Source organism: Magallana gigas, chromosome 3 (genome assembly GCF_963853765.1).
Source record: "Magallana gigas chromosome 3, xbMagGiga1.1, whole genome shotgun sequence".
NCBI classification, from domain to species: domain Eukaryota; kingdom Metazoa; phylum Mollusca; class Bivalvia; order Ostreida; family Ostreidae; genus Magallana; species Magallana gigas.
In genome coordinates, this window is record NC_088855.1 from 55335625 (window position 1) to 55356317 (window position 20693).

At 33.4% G+C, this 20693-nt stretch overlaps 2 protein-coding genes across 2 annotated transcripts in view; one reads left to right on the forward strand and one right to left on the reverse strand.

Moving 5' to 3' along the window:
- The window catches only part of LOC105346656 (peroxisomal acyl-coenzyme A oxidase 3), a 29168-nt gene extending 14447 nt beyond the window's left edge, over window positions 1-14721 (reverse strand). The window contains exons 1-9 of the mRNA XM_066080441.1: window positions 14386-14721; window positions 11921-12226; window positions 11564-11653; window positions 11060-11292; window positions 9749-9845; window positions 9239-9421; window positions 8823-9066; window positions 8485-8607; window positions 8248-8358 (exon numbers count right to left, since the gene is read on the reverse strand). Of these exons, the coding sequence (XP_065936513.1) occupies window positions 8248-8358; window positions 8485-8607; window positions 8823-9066; window positions 9239-9421; window positions 9749-9845; window positions 11060-11292; window positions 11564-11653; window positions 11921-12226; window positions 14386-14598 (1600 nt within the window). The 5' untranslated portion in view covers window positions 14599-14721. The remainder of the gene's footprint in view (window positions 1-8247; window positions 8359-8484; window positions 8608-8822; window positions 9067-9238; window positions 9422-9748; window positions 9846-11059; window positions 11293-11563; window positions 11654-11920; window positions 12227-14385) is intronic.
- Window positions 14722-14907: 186 nt separating this feature from the next.
- Window positions 14908-20530, forward strand: LOC105346658 (dol-P-Man:Man(5)GlcNAc(2)-PP-Dol alpha-1,3-mannosyltransferase). The gene is made up of 9 exons (XM_066080446.1): window positions 14908-15099; window positions 16744-16843; window positions 17371-17518; window positions 17790-17950; window positions 18369-18489; window positions 18768-18973; window positions 19098-19161; window positions 19486-19622; window positions 20136-20530. The coding sequence occupies exons 1-9, from the start codon at window positions 14946-14948 to the stop codon at window positions 20299-20301; spliced, it is 1257 nt and encodes a 418-aa protein (XP_065936518.1). The 5' UTR covers window positions 14908-14945; the 3' UTR covers window positions 20302-20530.
- The last annotated feature ends 163 nt before the right edge of the window (window positions 20531-20693 follow it).

Below are 20693 nucleotides of genomic sequence, written 5' to 3' on the forward strand. Positions count from 1 at the left end.
AGCAACGAGTGGGTTTTCCGCTAATGTCGAAAGCAACGCTAGAAGTACGTCTAAGAAGCAGAGTTCTTAATCTAGTAACAAAGAAACCTAAGTACAAAAAGATAAAAAAAAAATCGAATGATTCTTGGTACAACTTAACATGATCCGAATGTTTTTAAGTACGACTTAACCAAAAACCCTTAACCATTTCAAGAACGACTTAACAAAAAAAACCAATGTGTTTAAGTACGACTTAACAAATTTGACTTCATTTTAGCTACAAGTTTACTTTACCTTGAACTAACATCTTTTTTCTTAACCCAGAATGCAAAATTAAAATTTATGTAAAAAATCAATTTTGTTTAAAACATAATTCTGAGCAACTTTTCCTCTTCACTGCTTTTCAAAAGGTTGACCTTTCGTACTGTGTGCTCGTTGCGTCATTAATTGTCAGAAACTTATCGATGTTAAGTTTACTTTACTGTACTTCTGTGAATATTTTATATGTAAAATTACTATGAACCAGACAACATTGAAATGGTGAACATTTCAAAGGGCCCCGCTTATGTTATTTCAGAGAATTCTGCTTTGACCTTGACCTATAACTTGAAATTTTTCCAGCTGGCATAGAACTTTTAATTCAATTTCATTCCCCCTAACATACATGCATTTTTGTTCAATCTGACCAAGATTAAGCATATTTGGAAAATAATCTACCATTTAAACCTAATTTTAAAAAGATCTGCTATGACCTTCACATTGATAGACTTGGTTCAAGGTCACTGCACGCCATTAACCAATAAACTCTGTAAAGGTAAAATATTAGCCAAATAGGGGCTAAAAGGAGAGTATATCTATGCTCTTAAAATATGGATTTTTGTGTGATCTGATATGACCTTGACTCTTCATCTACAAATATCATTCGAGGTCATTGCATATATTTTGAACAAAGGCATCATGTGGGTAAAGTATGAGGCTGAATGGAGCAAAGGGAGAGAAGATATACTCCGGACAAGGATTCTTAAAAATATAATTCTGATATGACCTTCACAGTTTCTTTTCACTGAAAATAGGTTCAAGGTCACTACACACCCTTTCACCCTTTACTCAAAAGCTCTGCTTATGTGAAGTCTGAGCCAAATAGGGGTTAGTAGAAATTATATATGCTCTGAAAAAAAGGATTTTTGCATGATCCGATATGATCTTCACCCATTACCTAGAAATTTCATGCAAGGTCACTGCACATCGTTTATCCATAGAGACACTCTGTGAGTATTAGCCAGATTGGACCAAAGGGAAAAAAGATATGCCCCAGACAAGGATTTTATATATATAATTCTGCTATGACCTTAACCTTATACCTAAAAACATTGTTCAAGGTCACTGCACATCCTTCAACCAAAGGAACCCTGTGGATGAGGTATGAGCCAGATTGGGCCAAGGGGAGAGAAGCTATGCTCCTGTCAAGCCATCTCGGATGGACAGACCGACAAATTGATCACTAGAAGGCGCCCGCATAAACATGCCTTTTTATCTAAAATAGTATCCATGCTATCTGCCCATGGTGAATAGTCATCAAAACCATTCATTAGCAGAATTTGATTACCCTCCTTTTTAAGGTGGTATGGGACATCTGTCGATATTAATGTGGATTAAAGTACTATATAATTGAAAACTTTTCACCGGTTTAGAATTTTCAAATTTTACAATATTTAACCAAAAAATAGCTTTTAAAAATATTTGAAAAGGTAAAAATTGTAAAAACCCCAGCGGGATTCAAACTCATGACTTACAGGTTCCTAGTAAACCCTCTAACCCACTGTGCTAAGGAGTTAGGTGACCATTTTTGCGAAGAAACTACATGTACTTATATAATTACACTTTATTTTATTGTTTATTTCGATAAACAATACGTCACAACATGGAAGTGTCCCATATCACCTTAAACTCGGAACACCTCTGACCTAATAAGATCGCCGCATTAAATACAAAGTTTGATTTAACTCTAATTTGTTTATCATCAAGAAATTCTGCATCGCTGACAAATAAAGTTTTCTTCTGTATAATGAAATACCAATTAACTGACTATTCGGACAATAGCAAGTTTATTGTCCCATTCCACAGCTACTATTTCCCTTGGCTTTGCCACATTAAATATTTGCTGTCTTGGGGGACAATAAACTTGCTATTGTCCTCATACCCAGTAAATACTAAATAGGCATATAATATCCCATCCACCTACATTTCATGTTATATAACCTCTCGTTTGTAACCTTCAATTTCACTGTAAAGTCAACATATCTGTCATAGCCGCAAGTTTCACAATTTATTTATGGTTCTCATGTACTTAAAATTAGGGGCCTTAATATTGCTTACCAATTCCAACAAGAGACATCCCTCTAACTATTGGTAATCATTAAAATTCATTTCATGAATCTACGCAACAATGATAAACCTTCAAGTACAGTCACTCTCAATTTTACAAAAATATTGACGGTACTTTATCCGAAACTGTTCCTTGTATCTTTAACTTAGTACACTAACATTTTTATGAAAAGACGGTTTGTCTTAGAATAAGAAAGCTAATGCAATTCTGAGAAAAAGAATACCACATATTGCCAATTCCATTGAGGTTTAATAAAAATATGGCCATTTAAGTGAACCCACCATTTCCAATTTCCTTTAGTAAACACAGATTTACAGGGTTCTCCATAGTAAAACATCTTTATCTGACCTTTTAGAGGTCAACTTTTGTTCAACCATCTTTAAAAAGAAATCTTATTCAATACAACATATGCCTACATGATATAATCATGATAAAAGCTTCACATCACTTAGAAATACCCTTACATGTATACCCCCCACCCCCCAATCTTTTGATTTTCATAAAAAGTCATGGTTTGAAATGTTTTACCTAATTTTATGAAACATGTGGCAATTTCCTTGAGTCATTTCTCACACCTATTTGAAAACAATCATCAATGATTCTAAAATGTGATCTTTATTTGTTTATTGTATGATTTGTACCATTTTAATTAACAAATAGACAGCTGTCCTGCTTGTGATTTCTTGTTTTCATGAAAAATGTAAGCTAACAATCATATTTAGTGAATATCTAATCTATTCTGATTTCTAGTCTTCTTCTAACCATGCTAAAACAGTAAGTTACAACCTACAAGTTAGACATCTGCCTTAAATTAGAATTAAATTCAAACACACCCAGGTAGCTGGAGACAGAGTTGATTTCAATGAAAAATGTTCAAATTTGACATGTTTTTCTACTTTTTTATGCATATATACCTTAGAAAGGTAGAAATAGGTTGTTTCTTGTTCATTTCAAAAGTAATTATCATAGCAGATGTTATTTCAAAGTCAAATGTACATTTACATATCCTACATGTAATCTTAATGCAGACAATTAAATAGGGGGGGGGGGTTCAATTATGTAAACACATCTAAATATCTTTATGAAATAAAAAATAAAGGAAACATAATTGTATACTTTTATTGGAAAACAAATTTTCACAGCAATTATGAATTTCTTTAAACAGCCTTAATTTTGTTTTCATAATTTCTTATCAAACACAAACCACAACATGGCATGATGCTTTCTTCAAGTTCCATTATTGTTCATGCATTATCGGATTTAATTTGAATTACCAGTAAATAGTCTGTAGAACACAAGGAATATGCATGTGGATAGAGGTGACAGGTTAATCTCAGGAGCTGACCCACAAGAATCAACAGGTACCGGTAAAAGCCATGTGGTAACAAGAGTCTGTTTTGAGCTGAAATTAATCAAAAAAATAATTAGCTGTGTTTACATACATGTACTAGTAATAGCTGTGTTTACATTAACATATGCATAGTATTTCTGTAAAAAATACACTGACCATGCAGTGTAATAAGTATGACATATCCCAATACATGACAAAACATTTAGGCAGTACAAGATCAAAAATTTGCATATCAAGTCATAATATAATATTAAAAAATTTTCATAGGTTAAACACTTATCAAATTGAGAAAGAGAGAGAGTTTGAGAGAGAGAGAGAGTTTATTACCATACTTGTAGTGCAACAGTCAATATTTCAATTCGTAAATTACAAACGAATATTACCCACCGAACAGCGTCAAAGTACATGTACTGGTATTAGCTTCTGGTATACCATTTTTTATCAATTCTACTGTGTATTTTTGTTTGCAAATAAATTTAGCGAGGGTTTTTGTTTATTTTCTTATAAATTACATGTTTTAAAAACAATACTACGTGTATAAGCATAAAACATGTATGAGTAAACTTAATGAAGAATTTTTAATAGATTATTTTTCAAAGAATGTGGTACATTACATGTATGTCAATCTTTATAAAACTAGCGTATAATTCGTGCGCCATAAATTGCAAGTTTTTTGTAAATATCATTTACTTGCATGATAGGTATATATGGTCTAACCAAAATTTTCTTCATAAAGCTACAGCTGTATGTACCACATATATGTTTTGTCACAAGTATACATTTAAAAAAAAAATACCCAAATTCCAACAGTTTAAATAAACTCAACTCATTCTCTGATAAGTTCATTGTGTTTTGTGCGTGCATATCTTATTTGTCTGCTGCAACAGCAGCCAATCAGCGGTAAGCTGAATCCACAAAAAGAAAGTTTGTGTTTTAGGAGCGGGTAAATTGTTTATGCGACACTGTCAAGAAAACCACACCAAATAATAACAAGAAACATAAATATTCACTTAAATGTATTCTGTTGTAAAGTAAAGGTTTTTAACACTTATTGCATCTTGCAAAACATGTGATGACCTTAATCATCTGTCATATATCTGATATACATGTATATGTAAAAGATGGGAGAAATAACGACGGAACAAAGTGGGATTCGAACCTGGCCCTCTGAATCTCTAGTCAAGTGCTCTACCAACTGAGCTACATGTATCTGGCACCGGTATTCAAACCAGTCTGACCGTCACATTCCTCCCCCTTAAATGATCTTCACCCTCGAAGATCATCCCTGGCAGGATCGAGTTAACCTGTTAGTTCCAGGGGTTGGTCACAACACCAATATTGTAACAGGATGGGAGAAATAATGAAGGGATTTGAACCTGGGCCCCCTGAATCTCTAGTCAGGTGCTCTACCAACTGAGCTATCTGGCACTGATATTCAAACAGGTCTGATCGTCACATATATAAAGAATTATTTTAAACAATGTTGTTCAATTAAAAATAACACTCGCAACCTTCAGTTTTTGTCTGTAATTAATCAATATTGGCGTGCGATCAGTTCTCGTCGAGTACCATTTCTCACCAGTGCATTGTTACGTCATTTTATCAACACATAAAATTATATACGAAAATATGATGTAACAGTGCACCAGCGAGAAATGGTCCTCGGCGAGAACTGCTCGCACGCCAGTACTGCCAGTAGTCAGATTAAAAAAAAAGAATAAAAAATTACATTTAAAACATTAACAAGGACAATTTAAGTACACATCATAACTGCTAAACAAGAAAAATTATGTGAACTGGTAGAATGGTAGGCATAGTTTTAACTTGTAACCTACATGTACAAGTACATGTACCGGGTACCCATTGGTCTCCTATACCTCTTTAATGATACAATGATCGGCATCATAAAGATATTAAAGTCATGTTTTAACTCTGAAGTCTGAAGTATACAATTTTATTTACTTGAAGTTATGTCTACAGGGTATTCATGACTACATTTGGAGTCCTCTGCACAAGAATATATGATATGTTTCTAATTAGACCCTGCTTTGAATTTTGAGTTGAAAATTCACAATCTGTTATTTTTTTAAATAGATAAATTCAGTTACCCTTTCCAGTCCCCCATGAACCTCGAGCGAGTCTAAACACCCATGAAACATGTAAAAATTACACGTTAGTAAACAAACACCCACACCATAACAAAAACATCTAACAGTGTGCACGTACTTACATGTACATCTATACTATATACTACATTTTAACCAGTTAACAAGAAACTTTAAAAGGAGTAAAAGCCTCACCTTCTTCAGTAACATCCACATAAATCACACACTTTAATGTCCATCTTTTCTCCTTTATTACTCGTAGCTTATCAACGGCTGATCGTCGACAGAAGTGTGGCTGTCAGAATTTCCTCGTAAACGATTCACACGAGAAAAATATCCTCCTTAAACAAATATGTAGTATTGTTCACTGTGCATGTTCATATGTTTCACAGCAAATTGAGAATGCATGTGTACACCGAAAGAATACACAACTTCTCTTCTGCATTACGGCTCTCTCTTTTCTACAATGCCGTTCGTTACTGTTTACATTCGGCGCGCGCGTGTGGGGGTCACAAACAGGGGCGCCCCGACAAAAAGTTGCACATAGAACGTTTAAATAATGTGTGTTCATTGAATTCATAAATACTATAGATGAAAAAAATGAAATTGAATCACAACAATTTATCTAAGACGCAACACAACGTAATGCAGTAAATGCCTGGGCCTTAATGTGGCATTTGTTCGTTTGTTTGTCTATGTAGACATATTAACTCGTTCATGTACGATTCTCACATATTTGTTTTATGAAATTTGAAAAAAAATATAGGACAAAACTTGTTTAATTTGATACCAAATGACATTATTTAATATATTAACAATAACTAAATTATTTTTTTTTCATAAAATGATAACGATTTTTGCTATCAGAAAATTACGTGTATGAGCTGCTGACCCCTAATTATAGGGCCCAGCCCTTTTTTCTTAATTTTAAATGAAAGTTCTCGTTATTCTAAACAACTTTTGTTCTATATGTATTAACAAAATATTTTTAGTTTAAAGGTTATAATACAAAAAGCAACAAAATTTCAGCCCCAAAAAAATCTTAAACTTTGGCGACAAATAGCTCAAAAACTAACAAAGAAATTACCAAAATTTTCATGCCAGCAAAATTATAAAATGTTACCGACAATTTCGCCAAATTTCATGCATCTATCATCTGTAGTTCCCGAGATCAACTCTGGACAAAAGACCCCCCAATTTTCAATTAAAGGGCAATAACTCATAACCGGAAGTGAATTTTAAAAATTTGAAAAAAACGTCTAGAGATATTAATATCATCTACATACCCTGAAAGTTTCATAGCAATCAGACAAAAAATGTTCGAGAAATCTCGTGCACAAAATTTGCGGGAAAAAAAAAATAATAATAATAAGAAACAGTAGAATAACAGAAGGGTTTTCCGTTGAAAAACGGAAAACCCTAAATAATCTTAATTTTTTTCCCGCACAATAATAGAAAGGTCTTCCGTTGGAAACGGAAGACCTTAATTAGCAAATTAAAACTCTTTAAAAAGCCTTTTTCATGATTTTTTCACCACTTCACAAAAATACATTAAATAGAAAAAGGAACAGGGAAATTCTACATGTTCTGGTATATGTAAATGTATACGGCCATTTCAGCAAGGGCATCAAAATTAATATGTGTCTCTGACATTAATTTTTCTTACTTTATTTCCATTGTAAATACATGTACAAGACTGTGTGCCACTCTCTTACTCCATACACTCACATACAAGTTAATTAAGAAATTAGATTATACATGATGAATTCTTATTAGAAATTATAAAACATCAAAGAGGCATGCCCATCTTGACCTCTTTCTTCTGTAAAATTTATTTTCAAACATTTTTTTCTAAGGAATAACAATTGTACAAATATATCAAAGTATCATTAAATGCAATAAAAGCACTTTTTTGGATTGGTTAAAAATATGTCTCTTAACTAAAATGATAATAAAATTTATAGGCATGTACCGGTATTTACTTTCTGGATCGAAAACTGAAAGTGACAGTTTTGGCATCAAATACAATTCCTAAAAATCCAATGACCATGATATTTGAGAAACAGATGGAAAATAACAAAAAATATTTTTAATTGTGTATGGTTCAAAGGAATATATTGAACATGGTGGAGAATTCATAATTTTACATGAGTAAGGTTTTGTTAGTACTTGGTATTAATAGTTCATGGGATAACTGCTTAACATTTCAAATGTTAAGCAGGTATCCCATGAACTATCAATCAACCACAAATAATTGTTTCAAACCCTCATGTGTACTAAATGGAAGCTTTATTGAAAAGTCATTAGTGATTCTGAATTCACCTTGTGTATCAAACAAATTATGATATTATAATACAGACCAAAAGAAAGACAGTGTCGTCGCTCAACACAGCGATTTGCGATAATTGTTGTGTTTTGATACTTACCCTCAGGGTCCATACATTGAGCTACAGAGGTGGGGGTGAAGCGAGATGAGAGGATGTTTTTCATGTCGTTCAGGAAGTTGACACTTTCCAATGGGGAATCTATCTTCTCCCCTATAGAACAATCAGAACATGGCTGCTTAAGGCAAGGCTCTTAATATCCTTTTCATTTTCAGTAGATTTCAAAGCAACATTTTTTTAAATAAAAAGATTCGGTGTAGTTTAATAATCCTTTCTTACCACTGGACAGTTTGTCTAAGAGGGACAACAGGTAGTTACTGGTCTGCTGAAGAATGACGTTGTTGTCCCCCTCGTAGGTACAATTAGGGTCATTGTCGTTCCTCAACACGCCTAGTCTATTCACTGTGAATGTCAAGGTTAAAAAAATTGTCAAGGTGAAAAATTAATGTGCACAAAACTCAGAAGTCACAACAAAAACATAATGTATCAATTTAATTAAGTGTGTACACCCCAAAAAATATTTTCATTGCTAACAACTTCTAAAAATATGACTTATGGTAAATAATAAATAATTCCATGCTTGATAAATTCTGAAACTTTTTATCGTTTATACGTACCTCCAAAGTAACCATGGCCACCACATGCCTCCCGACACTCCTGAATGGCGTCTCTTGCTATCCAGCCGGCCAGAGGCTTGCTAGCACACGACAAGGCATGGATTTCTTTACCGAGCTCAGCAGACCTTTCTGATTTATCTCCAACCATAATACTGATCCTGAGAGAGGCATAGTCCATGAAGAAACTGTCAGAAAAGTGCTCCAAGACATATGTGGCTGCCAAATATGGAATCAACCGCCATTGCTGGGAAAGAAATTACAGATATGAGAGATACATCATTTGTTACCACCATGTAAACATCAAATATCTTGCTTAAGGAAAAGTATACTTCAAATAAAATTGGAAAAATATAACGCATGACACAAAATTGACATCAATATCGTTTATTTCAAATCAAATAAGATGAACAACTGACCTGGAGTTGATATTCAATAACTGGAATCTCCTCTGTGTCTGTGGGACCGAACTGTCGCCTGACTGCGGAGTACCTGATGGCTATAGGCATACAGAGCTTCAGGTTACAAACACACATCCCTGTGATCCCCACTCGGCCTCCTGACAATGCCCCCAGAGAGGCCCCAAACCTCTTGCTTGGATCCTAAAGACACAAAAAAACGTAATTACATGTCTGGTGTTTTTTCATTAATGCCTTTTTATCAATTATCAATGTCATAAACAAATACAGTATCTATTATCAATTTTCTGTATTTTTATTGTTTAAGAATCTGCTTGAGAAACTGCTGTTTTGATTTCAATTGACCTTTAAATAACTTTTGAATATTAAATAAAATAAAAATTAAATAACGTAATGAGCAATCTGAATTATCATTCCTGCTAGTATGAGGTTATCCTTTTAAAACTGATATATTAAAATATTTGCACAGCTCATTAGACATACTATCCTATGGCAGTATAGTATTCATACCTTATATGGAGTGACATATTTTCCCTCTGGAGTTACATCCCCTGTTTTGTTTAGTAAATATTCCCTTGGAATGCGGTACTTATTGAAGGACAAAAAACTGCAAAAATACACAAGACTTTGATGCAAATGGTTTATATATACCTGGTTCCAGGTATTAAGCAGGTGCAATTCAGCTGAACAATTGATATAGAATGACATAAGACATAACTTGTTTCTATTCTATGACACTAAAAACAACATATGATAATAATTACTGGGTATTATTAAAGAGGAATGGAATGTATAATATCCATATCTATTTTATTGCATAACAGTGCAGATCAGTTGATAAACGCATCAGTTAGTGATCTGTTTAATATTCCAGATACAAAATTTCAAAACAAATTTCAAAATATTACTGTATGATGTACTTTTGTTCAAATTCATAGTTAAGATGTTTCTCATATACATGTACCTATATGTAAACTTCAATTAACTGTACCAATTCTCAGTCAATTACATTTAAATTACTTGTAGCTCACAGACAAAGTTTTGCCGGTATCTAATCTTCACATGTATCAAATAAAATTACAAAAGTGAAACATGCATTGATTGATAAGGACAATGTGATGTATGGGAGATAACCAGAGTCAGTTCAGCTGTCCCTGTGGCTTTGTTTACTGTGTGTAGTCTATAGTTTTAATTTGTATACTCTTCCCATCAGTGATAGATTTTGAACTAATCAGTCTGTTCTACTTACTGGCCTTAAAGTGACAAAGTCCAGCTCTGAACCACATCATGACTATAATTAGAACAATGTACTGACTGACAGTGTAATTTTTGTGTCCATCAACTTTTCAAATCAATATCATTATGTGCTTTAAAAAAGGTCAAATATTATCAATTCTTACTGAAACGCAAAATAAAATTCAACAACTAGAACTACTAGGTACATGTAATTGGTTCAAGAATATATCTGGCCAAATCTGACTCCATTTAAATAGAGTAAATACTGCAAATGTGTTACATTTGGCCGAGTATTTTATTTGGTGGAATGTGGCTTCTGCTAAATCAAGTATATCACCAAATGTCAAACATATGATTATGTAGATAAATAGATACATTCAGAAAATGTGCTACAGCAAATCCATGCTAACATGTTGAAAAAAAAATTCCAAATATAGTACACACTATATACATTTACAGATGATTATAAAAATTATCTTTGGGACACACTTATATGTCTATGTCCAATGTTTGAGAATTACTGCCATAGTTTGATAGTTGTAATTTTCTGATCCCTGATTCTTTCTGTATTTCAGAAACACTTACCCATTGTCAATCCCGTTCAGTCCGAGCTTCTCCCCCATGTCTCCTACCACCACCCCTGGGACACAGTGTAGGGTCTTGGGGTCTCGGATGGGGACAACGAAGGAATGGAGACCCTGACACGCCCCATCAGGGGTGTACAGCTGGGCATACACGATAGCATGGGTGGCCGTCTTTCCCATGTTACCGGACCAAATCTTCACTGCCTCAAAGTCTGGGGTGTTCAATTCAAACTCCTGTAATTAAAGCAGATCATGGATAAATTACAAATAATCAGCTGAGTACACATTCTCATTCAAATTATTTTTTATGACTTCCATTACTTTAAATATTCAAATAATATAAGAAAGTGCATTTGTATTGTTGCTGTGTTTAGACGATGAAATACATGTACTAATACATATTTATAAGAATACATGTATAACAAATATATATGCACAGTCCTGTTGTTTGCAAATTTTATTGATCTCCTTCATCCGAATGATATCAGTGGTTAGGTAGACTCACCTGGCTCTCTGTAATGTAGTGTGCTGTTGTCCTCATAGCTTTTGTATTGCTGCCATGACTGAGTTCTGTCAGTGCAAAACATCCAAAATACTGCAAAAATAAACAAAGGGATACAACTCTGTAAAAGAAATGTTTTCTGCAGGTTGCTCTTTATTTATGTTTTTCCCAAGACTTGTTACAATCTTACTAGTTTGAAAATCAGCAAGTAAAGTACACCAAGATTTTTTTTTAATAAAGACTTGATAAGATACATTATTTGATGAATCAAATCATGTATCAACTATTCAGGTTTCTTTTGGAAGTCTATCCAATAGCTTATCACTATGACGAAAGCTACAAAGACTACATATAACTTACTTCAAAGTTCTTGATTTTGTCAACGATTTCGCCATGCCTTGGAGATCCTGATGCGGTGATTGTCCCCCCGGTCATTTCAACATTTAGTAAAAACTTGGCTGACAGAGACCAGTCATACATTCCGACACAGTCCGTGAACATCTTGTGTTTCAGTGGATTACTAAAGATTTCCTCATCTGTGATCAAGTTATACTCAAAGAGTCTTTTGCATCGTAAAAATGTGGCCTCTCTGTAATCTTCCATTGTTGGTGTTTCCATAGGCTTTGAGAAGAGGGGGTCTTTTTCCAAAGTTGTCCATATTTTATTCTTTAAAAAATATCAATAGCTATATCATAAAGAATCTAGAAATGTTCATAACAGAGTAACGCATTCATGTGATGGCAGAAATCTGTGTAAGCAATAGTCAACACATACAATCACAGTGTCTACAAACAATTCTACAAAATGGCAACATTTAATTTTATCAAAATTTTAAAAAGTTTTTAAGAACTTCTAATCTACTGGAATTTGATACTAAATAGGGATACAGGAAAACATTTGCCACCATATTATTTTCAACACTTTTGCCTCTGTTGTCAGTGGGGGAATTTAAGACTGGGCTAATTCCACTGTCTCAAATGATCTCTCTTTAAACACAACTCTGTATGGGCAAATTTAAGATGAGGCAAAACTCTTTGCAAGTGTAGAAAAGTGAAAATAAACCTGTATAAAGTAACATGTTATATATTACTGGTAATTAATTTTTCAGCTTTGATATAATCAAAGGACCTTGGTTGTTGCAACCTTTAAGATTTTGAATATTCTGACCACATCATAAAACTGTAACAAATTAAGAAATAACAAATTAATGACTACAACTGGACTCTTCATGACCATGGTTGAAAATAAAGGTCCACTAACAGAAATATAGGCCACTGATACAGGCGCTTCCAAAATGGATAAGGGCACTTCCAAAATGGATAAAGGCGCTTCAAAATGGATAAAGGTGCTTCCAAAATGGATAAGGGCACTTCCAAAATGGATAAGGGCGCTTCCAAAATGGTAAAAGGCAATTCCAAAATGAATAAAGGCGCTTCCAAAATGGATAAGGGCGCTTCCAAAATGGATAAAGGTCCTTACAAAATGGATAAAGGTGCTAACAAAAAGAAATACAATGTCAAAGGAACTAGGTTTGATTCATGGACCATCCAAAAACTTTTTTCCTCTCATTTTATATTGTAACGAGATGGGGAAAAATTATGAGGACCAGATCAGGATTCAAACTTAGGCCCCATGAATCTCTAGTCAGGTGCTATTTCTACTAAGGTATCTGGTGCCAGTATTCAAACCAGTCTGACCACCACATTCTTCCTCCATAAATGCACTTGCAGATTATTATTCTGAAAAAATGATGACAGAACAGACAAAGATTTGAATCATGGCTTCATAAATCTCCAGTCAAGCCCTCCATCCACTGCGCTATTTCTTGTATTCAAACCTATCTGATTGAAACAGCATTATCATACACATTATTAAAATGAGGTTGGCTTAAAAGTCAATAAATCAACATCATACATGTAAGCAGCTGGTATGTTGGAGTAAATCTACTTTCAACAGGTCCAGCACAATCTTCTGATTTAGCTATATAGCTTGAAAAAGCTATATAGCTTTAAAAAGCTATATAGCTTTAAAAAGCTATTTAGAATAGCTTGATAAATAAAGAATAATACATGGCAAAATCTGTAGCACATCCCATATCAACCTGAGACTCCAATATAAGCCAGAGGGCCGAAGGTATAATTTCTTTACATTGTGTTGAATTATTACCAATCAATTATCTTGTTTATCATAACTGACCTTCTTTATATTTCATTCAAGAAGTAACTGTGAGGTCATGAATCAATTACCCCAAAACCTTTAGAATGTTAAATGCAAAGTCTCTAAAAGAGACACAAATTGATGAGTAATCTTTACATGCATTTTTTACAGAACAGTTCAAAGTTGAAGACTATCAGTGCACTTCAGCACTGAAGTGCAATTTTGTTTACATGCTGAAAAAAATATACATTTATGAAAACTGTATGACAAAATAGCTAAATCAAGCTATTCTGAATATCTTTATTAAGCTATATAGCTTTTTCAATCTATATATGAGCCGGTCCTATGATATCGCGTTAGTTAAATCATTTTGTCGAATAATCTATCAATACGGAAATATTTCCAGAAACTAATGTTATTGAAATGTGAGTTTCCTCTATTATATACCTCAGTGGTGTTCAGCGTGCCTGTTTACTATGTCTAAAAATATCCTGACGTCAAAAGTCAATTTCAGTGCGTGCTACTATACGAAAACAGAAATGCTGCGATATCATAGAATCTGCGATATGATAGGAAACAAGTATAACTATATCAGGTGATTGTACTGGACCTGTTCAATATGAGTGACAGTAAAAAATAAAACATCTCTACTCTTTTTTATAACAAACCTGAAATCTGAGTATGTCTTCTGCGTAATAAAACATTTTCATCTTTTTCCAGTCAAAAGATGCTCTTTTCCTGTATTCATCCAGGGGTCCAGAGGGTGGGTCCCTCAGGATCTCTAATGACAACACATCCCCCGACATGTTGCCTTCGGCTGTGACAGGGGAACTTAGCGTTCCAGACGCTGGTTTTAATCGAACGGGTTTTGAATCCTCCATAAAATCACAACAGACGCGGTCAACGCTGTCAGAACTTACCTAATCGCGTGATTGATTTGTGTACAGTTTGTAGTGGACCGTCCAAAGTTTACATTTACTTTCTTACCTCCGAATACAGGAGATTCACATCGACAGTTATATGATAGCTCGTACATGTAAATACATATACCTACCTCTTACTATAATCATACTTGAAACAGATTAAGAAATATTTAAATTGATTTGAAAATATAATGATATAGGCCTAATTGTTATTTTATTCTACTTTTTCTTTCAATTGTGAATTATTTTTCTGGGAATTTATCTTCACGAAAAATTGTCAGAATAACTTATTTAATGTATAAAAGATGGCAGCCTCCATGTGGAAAAATATGAGAAATTTTGTATCAAGAAAAAATTTGTATCGACTGGTGTTTGATCCCCAGTTGGCAATTTTTTCTATGTTTGTGCTTCTTATTGCTGAGCTGGTTGTTAATATTTTAGTAATCAAGAAAATCAAATGTAAGTACTGCTGATTGTTGTTATGAATTATACAGTCCACCAGTCACAGCTGTTCCTGCTGTCCATTTCGGAATGGCTGTTCGATCGCCCTAAAACGCGTTCGCCCTTGACGCCGTTCGCCCTAGTTTTCGTTCGCCCTACGTCCGTTCGCCCTTGACGCCGTTCGCACTGGGTCCGTTCGCCCTAAATTTTATATAGGATTAATTTTTTTATATATTTCTGTGTATTCTGGAATTTAAACATTTTGAAAGATAGATATATAATTAATGAAAACAATACCACCCTTTCAACTTCTACATAATAATCATCATTTAACTGACGGTGACATTATATTGTTACGAAAACTTGTTAATTGAATTATTTTATTTTTTTAATGTTACTATATTTTATGTTCCTCTGTTTGTATTTTCTGTTTATTTTGTAATTTTTTTTCAATTTTACCTCATAATATAACCATATCATAATTATGAAGTTTGAATGAATAATAAATCCACTAAGTATTATTTCCCATTATAGAATAGATATAAACAAAATGCATATGGATTTATAATTTATTCAATAGTTTGAATGAATACAACAAGCACAACAGAATACAGATATAACTAGCACACAAAAACAACAATTATAATCACTACATGACACACATAATTAAATACCATGGTTGACAGTAGTTTGATACAGTTTCATGTTCCATCTCCGTATATATCTCATTTAGAGATCAAAGGATTGTGTTATGTAAATTCTTCAAAGATAGAATAGGTGATAATCATCTGCTGAGCTTCTGAATGACCCAATTAAAGTCTCAAATTCTTTAATTGTTTAAAAAAACACCAAGCGAATCATTATAAAAACAAGAAGACGGTTATCGACAATTTACGGCAATAAAATCTAACAATTATACCATTTACGTCTTTTTTTGATGAAAGAAAAACATAGAATATACGAATAATTAATAAAAGTTAACAAGTTTTAAGTTAAAAGTTAATAAAATAACTTATAATATGCTTTATTTATAAACAAGGAGCGAACGAGGTTTAAGGCGAACGAGAATTTGGGCGAACGGTAATTAGAGCGAACGGACGTAGAGCGAACGGACTAAGGCGAACATGTAGATAGGGCGAACGCACCCGATACCTCCATTTCGTAACGTGTTGTTTTGTATCTTGAAATAGTTTTTGTATGAGTTTTAAAGATAAAAAGACAGGTATTAAGTTTATGGTGCTACCGTTAGAACCAACACAGTCAAACATGAGTAGCACAAACAATACCAATCTTCATAAGGACACTTTTAAAGAATTTAATAGGCCTATATAATATATCATCCAGTTGTCTGAAAACGTTTAGGCGTATAACCTGCAGAATATTACTTTATCACAATGTCTCTACAGATTTTTTTTATCGAACTATTCAAGTTGGGGAAATATGACAACCAACAAATTTTTCACTATGACATATACAATCCATAAATTTTTTTTGGTCTCTGTTCTTTTGTCTGGTGTATATTTTTTCAATAATCTCAGCTCAGCAGTATCTTTCATTATTGTAGACAAACAAATTACATGTAAAATATCTTACATTTTTCCTTTAATTTGTTAAGTTTACATCATATCTATTACACAACATTAACTTTGAGATTTGTTTCAGACACTGAGATAGACTGGACAGCCTACATGCAGGAGGTGGAGGGGGTAGTGAATGGGACATATGATTACACACAGCTGAAGGGAGACACTGGGCCGTTGGTGTAAGGGAGATAATTTATATGATTTGATATTTTAGATTTAGTGCAATCAAACCAAACTGACCAAAAGTTTGAGATATCATTGGGTTAAAATATATGAAGAATCAGTATTTTTAACACAGAATTAAACAACCCTGGTATTTATGATATAGATCATTTGAATAACAGCTTTAACTGTACACATATTAGCTAGCAAATCTGAATCCTTTTTGAAACCAAAAAAAAAAATGGACAGTTTTAAAAACACAGAAGGTGTATCATGATACATTAGTATTGACAATACTTCATCTCGACTAAAATATCTTGTCTGTATGTTTTACTCAGCATGGGTAAGTACATGTAAATTAGGTACTTGAGCTGATTTAAAAATGATGTCATAATCTTAAATGACTTCAAGTTCAACATTCAAAAAGATAGCTGCAGATGTTGTACATTATAAATTATTATAGGTTTAATTGCAGCTTGCTCCCCAAGATATAATTGTTTTAATATTGAAGGCTATAACTTGTTTTTGTTTTTTTGTGTCACAGATATCCGGCAGGTTTTGTGTACGTCTACCTAGTCCTGTACTACATTACTAGTTATGGACATAACATTCGTCTGGGACAGTATTTGTTTGCTGGGCTGTACATGCTGTCACTAATCGTACTGTTTGACATTTACAGGAAAACAAAGAGGGTAGGAAAACAACACTATTCTTTCTAAATTGTAATAAAATTCAGAAAAACCATCAATTTCAATTCCTTAAATTTTATTGCTACAGATCTCATCACAGAAATAGACAGATATACCAGAACACTGATTTTGATTTCATAAATGATATGTATATCATTATGTTTGTATAGAAATAAGTACATGAAGTGTCCTGAATTAAATTTTGGTTTTCTCTATCAAAAATATCTTATTTTCTCTAAAAATGCATGTCTTTCAGTGATTCTTACATTGACAGGTGCCCCCTTATGCGTTTATCTTTATGTGCTGTGCCTCCTATCGGATCCACTCCATCTATGTACTGAGGCTGTTCAATGATCCAGTGGCCATGTTCTTCATGTACCTGGCTGTTGACTGTTTCCTCAGAGATCGATGGGGGTTAGGATGTCTGATATACAGGTAGATATAACTAACATTAGAATATCTAATGACAGTTTACACTTTATTTGTGGTTAATATAATTTTAACTCTCTCTGAATTTAAGTTATTTGACCTGTGAATTAAAATCAAGGCATACACGTATTTGCTTGATTTTCAAGTATTTATTCTCAAAGGATGGACCTGGATGCAATAGATAATATTATCTAAGTACATATATTCTAAAATCTTAGTATTATCTTTTCAAAATTTATCTACTTTTACTTGAACTAGGCATTTTAATATATATGAAGGATCATAGTACATGTTGTTCAATAATGCAAATCATGAAATGTATATAAATATGCATGTGTAAAACATGTTCAATATGGAAGTATGTACAAATATACAAACATTATCAAACTGCAACAATGGAACAAGCTTATCTTACCTACTTCAGTCTGGGTGTGTCGATTAAGATGAACCTCCTCCTGTTCAGTCCGGCTCTACTCATGTTACTGATGGTCAGGCTGGGGACGCTCAAGACCATCTGGCATCTTACCATATGTGCAGCTCCTCAGGTACAACATCGAATCTTGATGTGGACATTTCATTGTTTGCACTATGTGAATATGAATGATAAAGTCAAATATTCTTATTAGGTGCATAATCCCTCAAAATTTTGTCATTACATGTACTGTATTTATCATTCAAAATTGTTTAATATAAAAAGATGAATTAATAGTACACAGTTATACATGTATTACCTTACTGCATACATCCAAATTTCTGCATCTGAATTTCAAATCAAAGGTTCAAAATAACAGTAATTCATAAAATGTACAAACTTATATTCCAGATTGCCTTGGCCATCCCTTTCTTACTTGAGAACCCCCTGGGGTACATAGTGAGGTCGTTTAACTTTGGACGCCAGTTTTTCTATGTTTGGACTGTTAATTGGAGGTTGATTCCTGAGGATATTTTCCTGAATAAATATTTCCAGACAGCTCTGCTTTTTTCTCATGTTGCTGTCCTCATCTTGTTTTTCATGTTTAAATGGAGAAGGTAGGTAATGTAAAATTTTGTCTGTTCACTCGTCTTCATCCATCACTATCACAATATGTTTGATGCCCTTTTTCTTTATATGAAAAAAGAATCGTCAAGATGACTTTTTGACTTCTTATTTTAGATTGTATCCAGACATCAAATTCGGACTTTGGATGAGGGAGTCTAGTACAGCATTATCACCAAATCATATCCTTTTTACCAGTAACAAAAAAATCGCTAATAAATTCTGCTGTTGTCTAACTTTATAAATTCAACTTCAGTGGTTTTCTTTTACTTGAATCATTACTACTGCAGTGAAAATAAAATTACATACCATAACATTATGTATCAAATGATATGTACCAAGTATAAGTTACTTTGTATCATAATCGTTTCAATAGTAAGTGAGAGATGAACACTACTAGATTTGAATGTACAACCTTAGTAGTAACCAGTGCTCACAGTTAAACCTTCAAGATGGTGCTGCTATGAGCGAGACTAGCTCACAGAAGAATTCCTTGACAATGTAACAGATATTACTGCCCCTGTTCACAGCCAATCTGATCGGGATGAGCTTCAGTCGCTCACTACATTACCAGTTCTACGTCTGGTATTTCCATACCCTGCACTATTTACTCTGGTCTACAACCCAGCCCCAAATTGTCAAGTAAGCTTGCTACTGTATATCATTTCTGCTTTGATATCAAATACTTCAAAATCTACTGTTGAATCATTAGATTTCGTGGTGGCTCAATTTACGTGGAATTCATGGGTACCTCTAATCAATGAATTAACATCTTCAACGAATTGATGAATTAGGGTTTTAGTCACATTTTCTTTTGTAGGTGTAAGAGAATACACAATGACATCCCCATGATTCTGTAAATTCTAAGCAATCCACGAAAATTGGCCCCCACAAATTTTAATGATTCTACCATATAATATAAAATTTTATTGATTTTTTTTACTTATACATTACAATGTTATTTAAAATAAAGTAATTGTTTACGTTTATAATACATGTGATAAAAAAGTACTGTTATAACAGTAGTTTAACTTAATACAAATACAAAGATGTTATCGTGTTTATGAGACATGTGGTCTGGTATTAAACCACACTGTTATTCCAAATCTTTGTATACATCTACAATATAAAGGACTCACATCTGTTGTATTTCAGGCTGTTGGTATTGGGTGTGATTGAGCTGTGTTGGAATACGTATCCTTCCACTGTGATAAGTAGTTCCCTGTTACACCTGTGTCATGCGTTTATGCTGCTTACATTGTGGTTCTCTCCAGACTATACACCAACAGATAAAACTGTTAAGGCTACCAAGATCAGCTGATTTCAGGGTACACAGATGGAAATGATGCAATTAATGACTGTGTGTGTGTGTAGCATGTGTCAGAGAGTGATGTGTTCATAAGTGCCATGATGAATCTATCCAGAAAATCGGATGCATGTTAATGCTCAGCAAAAAATTACAAAGGATTGTATATGTATATGCAATCAATAATTTAAAACATGTAGACAGTGCAATTAATTCAAATAAAGGAGATGTTATTTAAAATCAAACTGCTATTGGAATTGTTTTATGATGTGATATAAAAATGTTATTTCTCATTGGTAGTTTTCTTCACAATTTATTGCTAGTCTTGCCGTGGTTCATGTACCTCTTTTTTTTTTAAAACAGAAATTCAAAAGTGGAAATTTGCCATTTCAATACATTATCGTGTA